This window comes from Parasteatoda tepidariorum, chromosome 6 (assembly GCF_982258835.1).
Source record: "Parasteatoda tepidariorum strain Cologne lab strain chromosome 6, Ptep-v5.0, whole genome shotgun sequence".
NCBI lineage: Eukaryota > Metazoa > Arthropoda > Arachnida > Araneae > Theridiidae > Parasteatoda > Parasteatoda tepidariorum.
In genome coordinates this window covers 82651104-82663606 of record NC_141760.1, presented here as the reverse complement: position 1 = coordinate 82663606, position 12503 = coordinate 82651104, and the positions used below count along the sequence as shown (strand labels likewise).

Sequence of the window (12503 nt, the reverse complement as noted above, 5' to 3'; positions counted from 1 at the left end):
AGGTGTCGCAAGCCAATTAGAATTTTACATTTTGGCGCGTACAATTTAAAATGATCCGTATAGTTTATAAATAAAGTATATTCTAATTTTATATGATAGTTTACTTTCTAATTCACATTTCTATTTTATTTTTACTTTGCGTCGGATATATTGACTGGACCACAAAAATGTTCATCTCGAGACGCATGCGGCCCGCGAGTTTGATACCCCTGATGTAATAGATTCGCTTCAAGTTCCTGCGCCATTAAACTCTACATTCAAGCAACTAATAAATCTTAACTTGGCGAAAAACTGACTGCATTCTCTCCCCTTGTATCCTCATGTTCCATCCTGGATAACCCTAACTGCAGCTTTGCCACTCTAAAGACTTTTGCAAATGTTCTGCTCTGGTCGCAGACCTTCAAAAATCTGCAACAGTTGCACGTTTTAGGCTTTTGACTCAGCATGATTGTTTACTTTACTTGTTTCGTTTTAAATTTATAAACTCTTCCTTATGTTGTTTCAATGTTGTACCAGAGCTAAGCACTCAGAAATTTGAACGACCTTCTTCAAAAGTAATTGGAAAGCTCGAGAGCTAATGGCATGATAGTCAAAGTTTGGCGTTTGTCAACTACAGCAAGTGTTTGGTGAAGCATTACCAATTCCAAATTTTGTGTGTCATTAAATTGTTCGTTTCATTCAATTCCTCTAGCTTTGGTGGAAACTAAGCGGTACTTTACTGTTTAAATCACAATTTTTGCTTATGATGTAACTCTTTGACAGATTATAATAATTGATAACTCTAGAGTTCTGGCGTTGAAGCCCTTAAAATCGATGTGAAAATCAAAACTCTCTGTATAATTTGCATTAACAATGCTTTAAAACTATTCTCTGTAACTACCTTTATCTGGATAAATTATGAATAGGTATATTTAAGGAAAGAAAAAGGTGATGTCAAATTGGCAATTCATACCAGCTGTCCTTGTCAATGAGCGTGATGGCTGGTTAGTATGAAATATTCTATAGTTAGATTACAAAATTTTAGATAAGATATAATCAGTTACATCAAGCTATGTTTGTAAAAAGTTATCTGATTTTACGTCAAATTAAAAACTACTTTGCGTCAATGATTTTTGTTCGTTCTCATCTCTAACGAAATGCTGATTCATTCAAAGGGTTTGACGACATAGCCTTAATTTTCACTATAGAGTCATGTTATTATTACGAAGTTCCGGTTGCCATTTTCTGTCATTTAAATTGAAAAATTCTAAATTATCTTAATATCGAATTTCGCTTGAGTAAAATTGCTTCGACGTTGTTCATTAATGTGTTAGTTTTGAAGCACTTCGAACGAAGTTTCGTAATAGAGCAAGGTCTTCAATTTTTTTTTCTTTAGTGAATTTATCGGTGTTTTCCACATATCGAAAATTCTATCGCTTTTAGTAGGGGAAACTCCGATAACTTCTTACTTTACAGTTTCGCAAAATGGTATCGATCTGTTAAATGTAAGATAAAATTTTCTTCTCAGAGCTCAACATGTATTCATATTTCCAAGTAGGATATCGTAGACAACTGTTTCTCAATTATTTTGACAATGAGGTTTGTATTTATAAATTAAAAATTTTTGTTGCATATTATATCTTTGATAAGATATGTTATAAGGTAATGTTGAATATATATGTTAATGTTCGAAACGTACATAAAATTATTCTTTGCTCTGAAATTTAAATTTGTGCTTTGTTGTCGACCAAGAGATAGGGAGTCATCCCCCCAAATTTTAGAAATTTAAGGAAAACTTAATTTTTCCCAATGTTTTGGGGCCATTTTAAGCATTTTTCAAGGCATTTTGAATCTCTTGCCTCCGTCACTGGTAAGGCATTTTGAGTATTTCGACTCTTTTGCTCCGTTGCTTTGCTCATCATACCTACATTCTGTATAGTTTTTGCTACCAAGAATTATATATATCGAGCCAGTGAGATATCTCTGTCGTGGGTGGTCACTTATTGTAAATTTTTTAAACAAATTTCAAATCTTTAAATTCAATTAAATTGTTAAATATCATTTTGTTATTATGTTTTTATGTATTGAATAATTTAAAACTTCTCATCGGTAATTTTAGAAAATTTATAATATATCTAATTTGAACAGTTTTTTTAGTGTGTTATTTGTATTGTACAATTTTCATTGAAATGTAGTGAATATTTTCTATGGTTGCGTATTATTTGCACAACATTTGACACGTATCTTCTGTGCATCGATTCTTTTAAAATAGTATTCTATTTTATAATTTTACCACTACTTTTAGTGAAACGAATACCGCTTAATAGATGCGTTAATGGCGCATTCAAATAAAACGTTTGCACATCTATACTTTAAAAAAGTATTTACTAACGTGAACACTTTAACAATCTACTATTTATGAATAACTCATCAACTTTAGAAATGGTCTTGAGTGATAACTTATTTTTAAAGTTATCTTAGTAAGATTTCTTACTTCTAGTTTTAGATTTGCAAACAGACTAGACTGACTTCTGTCTTGGGCCCTAAAATTATATTTCAGAAATAGTTGGAAGTGTAAATTTTAATACTGAGAAACTTGGAATTTCTCTACCTCAGATTACAAAAAATATCGATTGTTTCGAAGTGTTTCTCAAAAACTGGTTAGCAAACTGATTTAAACGAGGCAAACCAACATGCACTCCGTTGCAATTATGGATTCGTTCTTATTACTTCCTCACCGAATACATTTAGAATTTTTAATTTCCGCGGCAAAATTATTATTGAATAATTATCGTTCGGTCCTATTTTGTCGATATCTTCAGTTTAAACAATTTCGCAATTTCCAGTAATTCTTTAAAGCAGCATGTTTTTAATGTATTTGATATTTTATTTATTTTTATTTACATTAAATATTAAAACCGCTCAAATAGTTAAATAATGACTCAGGAGACTGAAGTTATGACTTCTCAATAAATTAAATAATTAATTCTCTTTTACATTGTTCATTAAAAAAATTAATATTAAATGAAGAAAAATACAAAAAATTAAAAGTGCATTTCCTGCTCTAACAATTTTGATAAATTTATTTAATTAATTTTGAAAAATTATTTTGATAATCTTTAATAAATTGATAACTAGAAAGGGGGAAACGTACAACGTAGTGTAGGACAATAAAAAAATAAAATAAAATTCTATTTTTTTTCTCCCAATTTTCTTTTTTTGTGTAATAGTTTTTTTTTTTTTTTTTTTTTTTTAAGAGAAGTCTAATTTTACTGGACGTTGTTTATAAAAAATCATATCTTAATAATTTGAATTTTAATGTATATGAAATTTATTATTAATTTATGCTTACATCTTATTACAAATGCATATACATAAAATAAATTCGAGCAAAAAATTTCATTTAAAAAAATACATACATTTCAATAAAAAAATTCACATTTATATATTTCACGTAAAAACTGCAGTAATTATAATAGGTGTAAATGTTTTGCTCTCACCGAGTGGACAATTATAACAGTAAAATATAACTATTATAAGTTAGTTGTTATTGCTAAAATTTTTCAAAAGTCTCCAGATTAAATCCAAACAATTTTCGACCCTCCCTCTCTTCTTATTTCTGTAATTGACTGGAATGCAGGAATGTAATGCGTCTTTTTCATAGTCCTTGTACAATTAATAATTTTCTCAAAAAAATAAATAAATAAATAAAATTAAATAGTTAATTAAAAATAGTAAGCAAAATAATCTTTCGTAAAATTTTCGAGTATTCCCCAACATCTTTTTCAATCTGATTTAAAGACGGCTAATTATTCTAGTTTATGGAAGATAATACAATGATTTAATTAACAATGGCTTTCTCAGGAAGAAAAAAAAAATTGTGATTCATAATTTTATAACTCTGTGAAACTCAATCCCGCGCAACGTTATGGGTTATATAAATAAAATTAAAAAGTGATAACAATTAAAAGTAGCAATAATTTGGGAAATTCGAAAAGTACCCAAATATCCCACTTATCCTATTCTTTCATCGAATTTAATGACGGCTAATTCTTATAATTTTTGAAAGACAATGCAGTGCTCTAATTAACAATGCTCCCGTCAGACATAAAAAATGGTTCATCATTTTAACTCTGCACGACTCAGCTCTTTATCGTTCTGGCTTATATTAGATGCACATAAATATGGTTAAAAAATATTCTTCATCCTAGTTTATTTAAATTAAGTATTTAATTACTGTTTCCTTCCTTAAGTAACGAGGATGCGTTTTAAGCAACTACTACTACTCGTGGTTTCGAGAGAAGAAATTCAGTAAGTACGATTAGAGATAAGAGCATCACGGTTTTGGCGTTTTCAAGGATTCGTGTTATCGCCAAGTCTCAATCAATGCTATTCAAAAAATTTTATCTCTACAACTTGCACTATTTATTTATTTATTCATTTATTACGTTTTTAGACGTGTCATTTTGCTGCATGGAAATACATAAAATAAATTGTCGTGATAACAATTGGCAAAAATTGTCGTAATAGCAGCAAATTTGAGTAACAAGCTTTCACGTTTATTATTTGAAAACGATTTCGATTCAATATGCTTGCAGGATATCGTTTGCTGGTAAGCATTTACCAATTTTTTAAAAACATTTTTCGGGTTTATGATTTTTACTTCAAAGTTTATTAAAAATGTTTGTTTAATAACTCTCTGTGTATTAGGATTCTATTGATAGACTGTTAAAAATGATACTCGCTGTAGATTTGGAATTAACAAAATTTGGATAAATTTTGTATTAAGAGTTTTTAATTGAATCATATAAGTATTTTAAAGAATTTCTCTGTATTAGCCTTTCCCTCTCCAGGTTTTATTTGTTAATATTTAATTCTGACTTATGTTAGAGTCTATTTAAGTTTCAAAAATATTTGATTAATAAAACTTTTAATGAACGGGAATCCTTGAAAAAAAATTTATAGATGCTTTTCGAACACTTACTCCTGCTCTCAAAATGTTCTTGTCTCTTTTCTTTCAAATTTTAATGTTTCGTGTTACTTATTACTCTTTATTAAAATTTATATTTAATAAATTGCAATTAACAAATGTCTTAACATTATTTACTATTCTTGATGACAAATGTAGTATTTGGAACTTCCACTTTTTGATGTTAAAAAAAATGGTATGAAAAAATTAAAAAATCGGAAAAAATGATAACAAAAATAAACTTACATTATGGTGAAACTTTTCTAAATGAAGATTCTTAAGGAAACTTTTTTTAAGCTTATACTGCACTATTAACTATAGAAAATTCTATAGTTGATCCAGCTCTTGCTAAACTTATAAAGCTAAACTCCCATCTTCTTCTAAACTTTACAGAGAATTAGTTTACTTTACCGTTTTTTCCTCCTGCTTGTTATAAAGTTGCAAAAATCATTTTTAGGCCTGTTTACCGAATTAAATTTAAGTCTCTTAAAGATCCTATTAGTTGATAATTGCGGGGGTATTTACGACATTTCTTATCAGTGAGACTTCGACTTCATCGGACAAATTAGACGAGCTTAAAAATTTAGATTGAAGGAGCATGATAGATATGTTCGTTATCAAGCATACGAGAAATCATCAATTGCTGCATTTTGTTAGAATCTTGGCCATACATTTGATTTCGACAATGCCAAAATTATTTCCACCCTGTCATATCAGCTCATCTTGATGCCCTGGAATCTTGCTTTATTAATATTTATGCCGATTCCCTTGTTAACGATATTAGTTCATCACCACCTCTCCATAGCTTGTGGAAATGCATTTTACCCTGATTTGCAGCTTTCTGATGGTTTTTCTTGTTCTGTTTTTCCTCTTTTTTTTCTCTTCTCTCAGTTACTGTGATTTTTCTAATTTTATTTTTTCACTTTTCGTTGGGAACTTAACGTTTTATATTTCAAATCTCTTTTGTTTCTCCTCATTCACGTCTGACAAATCTTGAAAATGGGAACCTAGTTTTGAGCGCTTGAGAAATGTCGACTGTTATTTGCAATTTGTATATTTTTGAAGCGAATGCAGTTCTTAATCAAGTAATACACTTATTTTTGTTGTGGTACGCCAGTGTTTCCCAAAGTGTGGTACGCGTACCCCCAAGGGTACGGGAACAGTTTAGCGGGGGTACGCTTTCTTATGCGAAATATCTTGCAACAAACGAAAATTTAAAGAAAAATATTTAAAAGCAAAGCTAGCCACGAAAATTTACGATTACGTATTTTTCTATTGGCTATTTTTTACAGAGTTAACAGTTAATAATTAGTATTGTCAACAGCCAGTTGTGATTTTTAACTTTAGTTCAATTATCCTGTAGCTAAAAATGTATTCATTTTTTTATTAGTGGTACGCAGGGTTACGAAAAATTTAGAAAGGGTACACGAGAGTCATAAGTTTGGGAAACACTGTGGTACGCAATAAAATAACAAATATACACTGCTCAAAAAAATCCATGTGCTCCCCTAATTTTTTTGAGCAGTATATATATATAGATAGATATATGCTCTGCTCAAAAAAATTAGGGGAGCACATGGATTTTTTTGAGTAGTGTATATAGAGAGAGATAGATAGCGATTGCCAATGTATACAAATTATATTCTCCATTGCTATCCTAGCCATAGTAAAAAGGAAAGCTTGTTTATCGAATTGCATTAAATTAATAAAAAAAATGCTAATCGTCTTTTTTTTCCCATTTAAAAAAAAAACAAGCCATATATCCGAATATGCAATATAACTAAGAATTATTATTGCATAATAGTTTTTGCTTTGCACGTAAGTATTTTTTTAGTAGAATGTTGGAGGAGGCGTTGATAGTTTTTTCTTTTTATCTTATCGCTTCCACTGCCACTCGTGCACAAGAACTTGATAAACGTGTTGGAAATGCAAATTTATCATGAATGTCAGGGAAGATTTCATAGTGAGGTCGTCAAAGTTGCATTTTAATGAGTTCTATGTCTGAAACTGTACAAAAGTATTATCTTATCACCGTCGATAAACACACTAGGTTCTTGCCTATTATGTCGTGGAAAGCAACATCAATTTATACTATTTGTATTAAGTTTGAAGTAGTAAAATATGCGGACATTTTTAATGTTCTTTTTGAAAATTAAATATATGGTTGCGTAGCCTAAAAATAATAAAAGTTTTTTTTTTTATTTTTAATTTAAATTATTTTTGCTGCTTTGTCCTAATTTTAAATAAATTTTTCTAATTTTATCTTAATAATATCCTAATTTTAAATATTGCTCTCAATTTACTAAGTTTTTCATTTCACGCAAAAAAGGAAGAAAACGTGGGGAAAATATCAATGAATGATGATTTTCGAAGAAAAGACAGCTACAAGCATTATTATTATGAAGACGGCTTTTTATTGATTTACAAAGAATATTAACGTGCTCTCTTATAGTAATAGCCTTCATGCAGATTCAAATTAAACAGATTCCCATAGTCCTAATAAACCTAGAAAGAGATAAACATTTCGAATAGCTTTTATTTTTTAAGGCATTTTTTCGCAGGGATAGCATATTCTAGATCAGTGGTTACCAACTGGCGACCCACATCTAGCCCGCGAAGCCTTTTTTTGTGTCCCGCGAGCTAAAATATATTAGTTGTCATTTTTTGCTGACAATTTTCGTAAGAAATCTATATGGGTTTAAAATACTTTTCTTTCGTTAAAAAAAAAAACAACCTTATTTCTTCGTTTCTGTGAAATTTCACATACCAACGGTGCAAAAAAATTTATTTCTCAGGTAAAAATCTACTTCTTATTTTAATTTGTAATTCAATACTTTTGTTTTGTACTACTTGATAAAAATTTGACAGTAATAATCACATAAAAGTTCCTTTAAATATAAAAGATTCCTATATAAAATTTTTATAAAGTTGCGGCCCACAGCCTCATGTAAGTTGGAAACCCCTGTTCTAGATCGCTTGCGCCCTTCAAAACATTATCATGATTTCATCAACCATTCTTATTCATAACGATGATAAAAGAATAACTAAATATTTTGATTTTGAAAGTAATTAATTATTTAAAAAAACTTAAGTTCTTGCAACTACTTAGAATCTTAATTTCTTCTTTACAAAACCAAGGTTGTTTTTTTTCTTTCTAATACCTTTATATGTAAAAAAAATTTAAATACCTTTTATGTATAGTTTTGATGAGTATGAATGCGTATTCTACTAGATTTCTGGAAATGGGCGTTGGAACATTTGAAGTAGTAATTAATTTTTTTTACTTATTAAATAAAACCAATTACACGAATCTACGCGTAATCCTCTAAGGTCAACTATGAAATATGTGCTATTATGAGATATTTAAAGTGAATATGCATGATTTATAATATTCCTAGTATTTTAGAAGGTTATCCTTTTCTCATAGTAATAACTATTTATGACATTTCCACATAGCCGTAGCTGTTGTTTCCTATTATTCAATATTGCGTTATCAGTATGAAATTCTTCTTTTTCATAACCGTAAACAAGTCGGTAATTTTACTCAATTTATGAATACTTTCAAACATATCTTTCACACTTAATTCTGTTATGTATGCAAACATGGTGGCAATAGCCTCTTTTATAATAATGATAGTTTGTGATAATGACCTAAAATAATTATTTTTTCAATTTCTTATCAGATCTTGAATTAAACTTAATCCAGCTTAGCGTTTATTATAAAATCTTTTTATGACTCGATCAGAATAATAAAAAGCTTGCCTGAAACAGTTATATATCAGCTCGTGCGTGAAGAAAGATTATCTGTGATTCCCAAAAACTGACCATGAAAAAGTTTATCCAGGAAGTTCTTGGACCTCTTAGCCTTCGCAACGCCACCTATGTTATTGTTTACCTAGGAAATAAAGATGATTCGGAATTTAAAAATCGTCTGAATTTCGATTGTACTTTTGGAACTGGAATAAACCGTATTTTTGTTTAGCGTAAAGCAAAGTGAAACGATATTGCTTTAAAATGCGACCTCCTTTAAATGGTTATCGGTTATTTCAGGTAAAATATGAACATTTTATTTTCCTATCTCTTCAATTTTATAATTTGAAGGCTTTTAAATGAAGAATTGTCATGGAAAATATTTTGTTATAATTGATTTATGATAATTTAACTTCTTTACAAATATTTATAATACTAGCAGTCAAACAGTCTTCATTTATTTATTAATTTTTTGCTAGTGATATTCTGCAAGTTCGTTGCTTAGAAAACTTATGCACTTCAGTGGTTTTTTAAAACTCTTTGTCACAATTTTCATAAGTCAACAAAATCACGATTGAACTTTCTTTCAAAAATGTTAAAATTTTTTTAGTAGAATTAGGCTTTTACTTATCAAGTGCGAATAATATAAAAGCATAGCTTTCGTGATTTTTGCGAAAGACTTTTTCTACTAGTGGTAGACCCTTTCTGTTAAATTTCGCATCGTTATAGATTGCGACAATTTCAACCAGTAATCGTCGCAGCTTAATTTTCAATTCTTTATATGCTGTGGTGGGCAAAATTATTTTAAATTAGTTTAATTAAATTCATCATCAAATATTTAAGAAACCTTTGTTGCTTTTGCAAAAGCGTTAAAGTTGGCAGCACGCTTTAAGTATGTACAAGCAGCAATTGAACTTATTACTTATTTGTTTTGTGTGTTTTACGTGTCAAAGTCTAAAAGATAATTTGATAAAATAATTAAGCTTTATATGGTTATGCTGCGTTAATATTATGCTACATAATATCAAAATTTTTAAAAGCCAGCATCTTTTGAAATAGAAAGAAGTGTGACAGCTTTTCGAAAATCATAAAGACAATTATAAAGGCAATGAAATTGCATAAAGACAATTATTATCTCTAATTTTATATTATCTTAAAATACGATGGTCAGATGTATGGTATGAAGTTGTAATGAACATACGCATTACAGACATAAGCTAAAGTCACACAACATATTTACATATTACTATTAAAATGATTTTTTAGCTGTTAAAGAGAAAGTCCGTCTCGGATCAGTTCTTTAGTACAGAATTAAGAAATGTTATATTTTAAATTTTTTTTTTTTCAAAAATATTTAAACTTTTGCTTTTTTAAAAATAAAAAAAAAATCATTTTACTAAAATTTTGAGTGCCAGCTTCGGTTTTTTAGATACCGATTCATAAACCCTCTTTTTTTAAAGTACTATATATGTAACAAAATACTGTAAACTTTATTTTTCCTCTCTTTAAATCTGTTAAATAAAACGTGCAAGCTAATTTGAAGAGTCCTTGCCTTTTCTTCCTTCCTCCTGTAATCTTGGTTATATTTTCCAGCTACTCCATGAAAGAAATAAAAATAATGGATGAACAGACTTCAATCTTTCAAGTATCAAATTATGAGGAAATTTAAAATTTTTAAAATTTCTCTATCCGACATACTATACAATAACTCCGAAACGTTGTGGTGGTTCAAGTCAGGTTTCCAATTGATGGTAAATCTCAGTAAAACAAATTATGTCACTATGTTAAAACACCTAAACAAAAACACACCGCAATTCAAAACAAGCTTACACTTTATTTATTTTTTCACTGAAAATATCTCTTTCAAATTAGACTCTAATAATAATATACACAATATACGATAAATGCGTGTACTAAAAGTATATGTATATTTTTTACAATTTTACCTATGATGGTATAATTGTAAACTATTCAGGGTATCTTCTCCTCTTTTAAACATGAAATGAAAAACCTATATGAATCTTCAGAGTAATGCATAATTCGATCCTTTTATTTTTCCCTTTTCGCATAAAAAAGTTGAGGCACAATATTGAAAAAAAGAAATTTCATTATTTTCTTTAATATTTTTTTTAAGGCTGCGCAGCTTGGTATTACTTTTCCCCCCACTTATAGCTACTGTTTTTTTAGACAATAAATGTTTTCTATATTTATGTAAAACTAGTTAAAAAATTTTATTCATTATCAGACCTGTATAATAAATAGACAGGAACGCTGTTCGCGGAATTGCCACCATCACGGAAATGTTTTTAATATTACTGAAAAAGAAAAAAAAATCCGACTTTTCAAATAAAGTTCGTCTTTTTTCGAATTCCCGACTGAAAAAAAAATCATTTTAACATCTTTTCCCTACCAATAATGCCAGCGCGATTTAAAATCACTCATGGCGATTCCTATTTACGCGATTAAAGATCACTCATCATGTTTCGTATTTTCACGATATTTATGTCAAATATCGCGTTCCGTATTCTCGCGATTTAAAAGCCACTATTATGATTTGTGTTATTAAAAATTATGCTTTGGGATTCGTATTCATGCGATATTAAAATGAAACATCGAGATTCGTATTCACGCTCTTAAAAAATTAATCATCGAAACTCCTATTCACGCGATTTTAAAATCAAACATGGAGATTCGTATTCACGCGATTTAAGCGAATAAAATCACGCATCGATATTTTTTATTTAAAGCGTAGATAACATTCTGTGGGTGAAAGCTTCCTACATACACTTTTTTGCTTATTTTTCAGGTATTTTTTCAATTATTTAAAAAGTGTTTTGCATATAACATTTTTAGATTTCTATTTGTAACATTTCTTTTTTTTTTTTACCCTACTCATCCCCATGGTATAAATCAAAATATAGTTCTATAAAAATTAAACATTTAAAAAAAAAAAAATCCGTGATTTTTAAACGAATTGCGCCAAATGAGATTTCGACGGAAGGATTAAAACTAGTTATAAGAGTTAATGCGTGCAGAAAAATTTTTAATTGAGATTTTGCGTTCGCAGAAATTTTTTTATTTTCCATTGGGGTTTCCCCGCGCAGGTTCGTATCCTGCCGGCTTGAAAGGGTAGCAGTCATGGTGAGTGATGTTAGGCCACGCAGATAGCAGTTGGAAGGCAAAAAATATTTTATTAACTTCACTTAGTATATTTAAGACATTTTCTAGCAAAGGCGGAGCTCCAAATCGCACTCAAAAACTGTGTGCTTAAGTTTTTATCTTAGGGAAAGTAGCAAAGGAATTTCCCTCTATTTTGTTATATTAGAGGGGAAAAGGGAAGTGATAAGGATTACTATTGGTTTATGAAAGAAATCTAGCTTTTCCCACACAGAGCATAGGGAGATATGTCCTGCTCTTAATTAAATGCATAGTTGAGCCAAAAATAGATTTAAGAACAGGATGTGGCTTTTAAAAGTGTGAGAAAGAATTTGGAATAGAACAATTAATTAGTAATAAAGTAGGAGTTGTTTTATAGCAAAGAAACTAACATAAAAAGATTAATAAAAGCTTTTTATGTTACATATATATATATATATATATATATATATATATATATATATATATATATATATATATATATATATATATATATATATATATATATATATATATATATATATATATATATATATATTTGTTACTTTTTATAATTATAGTAAATTTATTTTCTTAATTATTATTTTATTATTGTCCGAAAATAGATTTAAAAAAGAAAAAAAAAATATTTAAACATTACGAATTTTCT

At 28.8% G+C, this 12503-nt stretch overlaps 1 protein-coding gene across 5 annotated transcripts in view; it reads left to right on the top strand.

The window, feature by feature from the left end:
* Positions 1-12503, top strand: part of Papss (3'-phosphoadenosine 5'-phosphosulfate synthase) — a 55616-nt gene that overhangs the window by 21094 nt on the left and 22019 nt on the right. Inside the window, exon 1 of one of the 5 annotated variants that reach the window (XM_043041752.3) lies at positions 1388-1578. The exons of 2 other annotated variants lie outside the window; for them this stretch is intronic. In XM_043041752.3, coding sequence (XP_042897686.2) covers positions 1516-1578 — 63 coding nt within the window. In that variant the 5' untranslated portion in view covers positions 1388-1515. Of the gene's footprint in view, positions 1-1387; positions 1579-4229; positions 4592-8855; positions 8999-12503 lie in introns of those variants that run through there. 2 more of the 5 variants (XM_043041755.3, XM_043041753.3) reach the window with 2 other exon arrangements.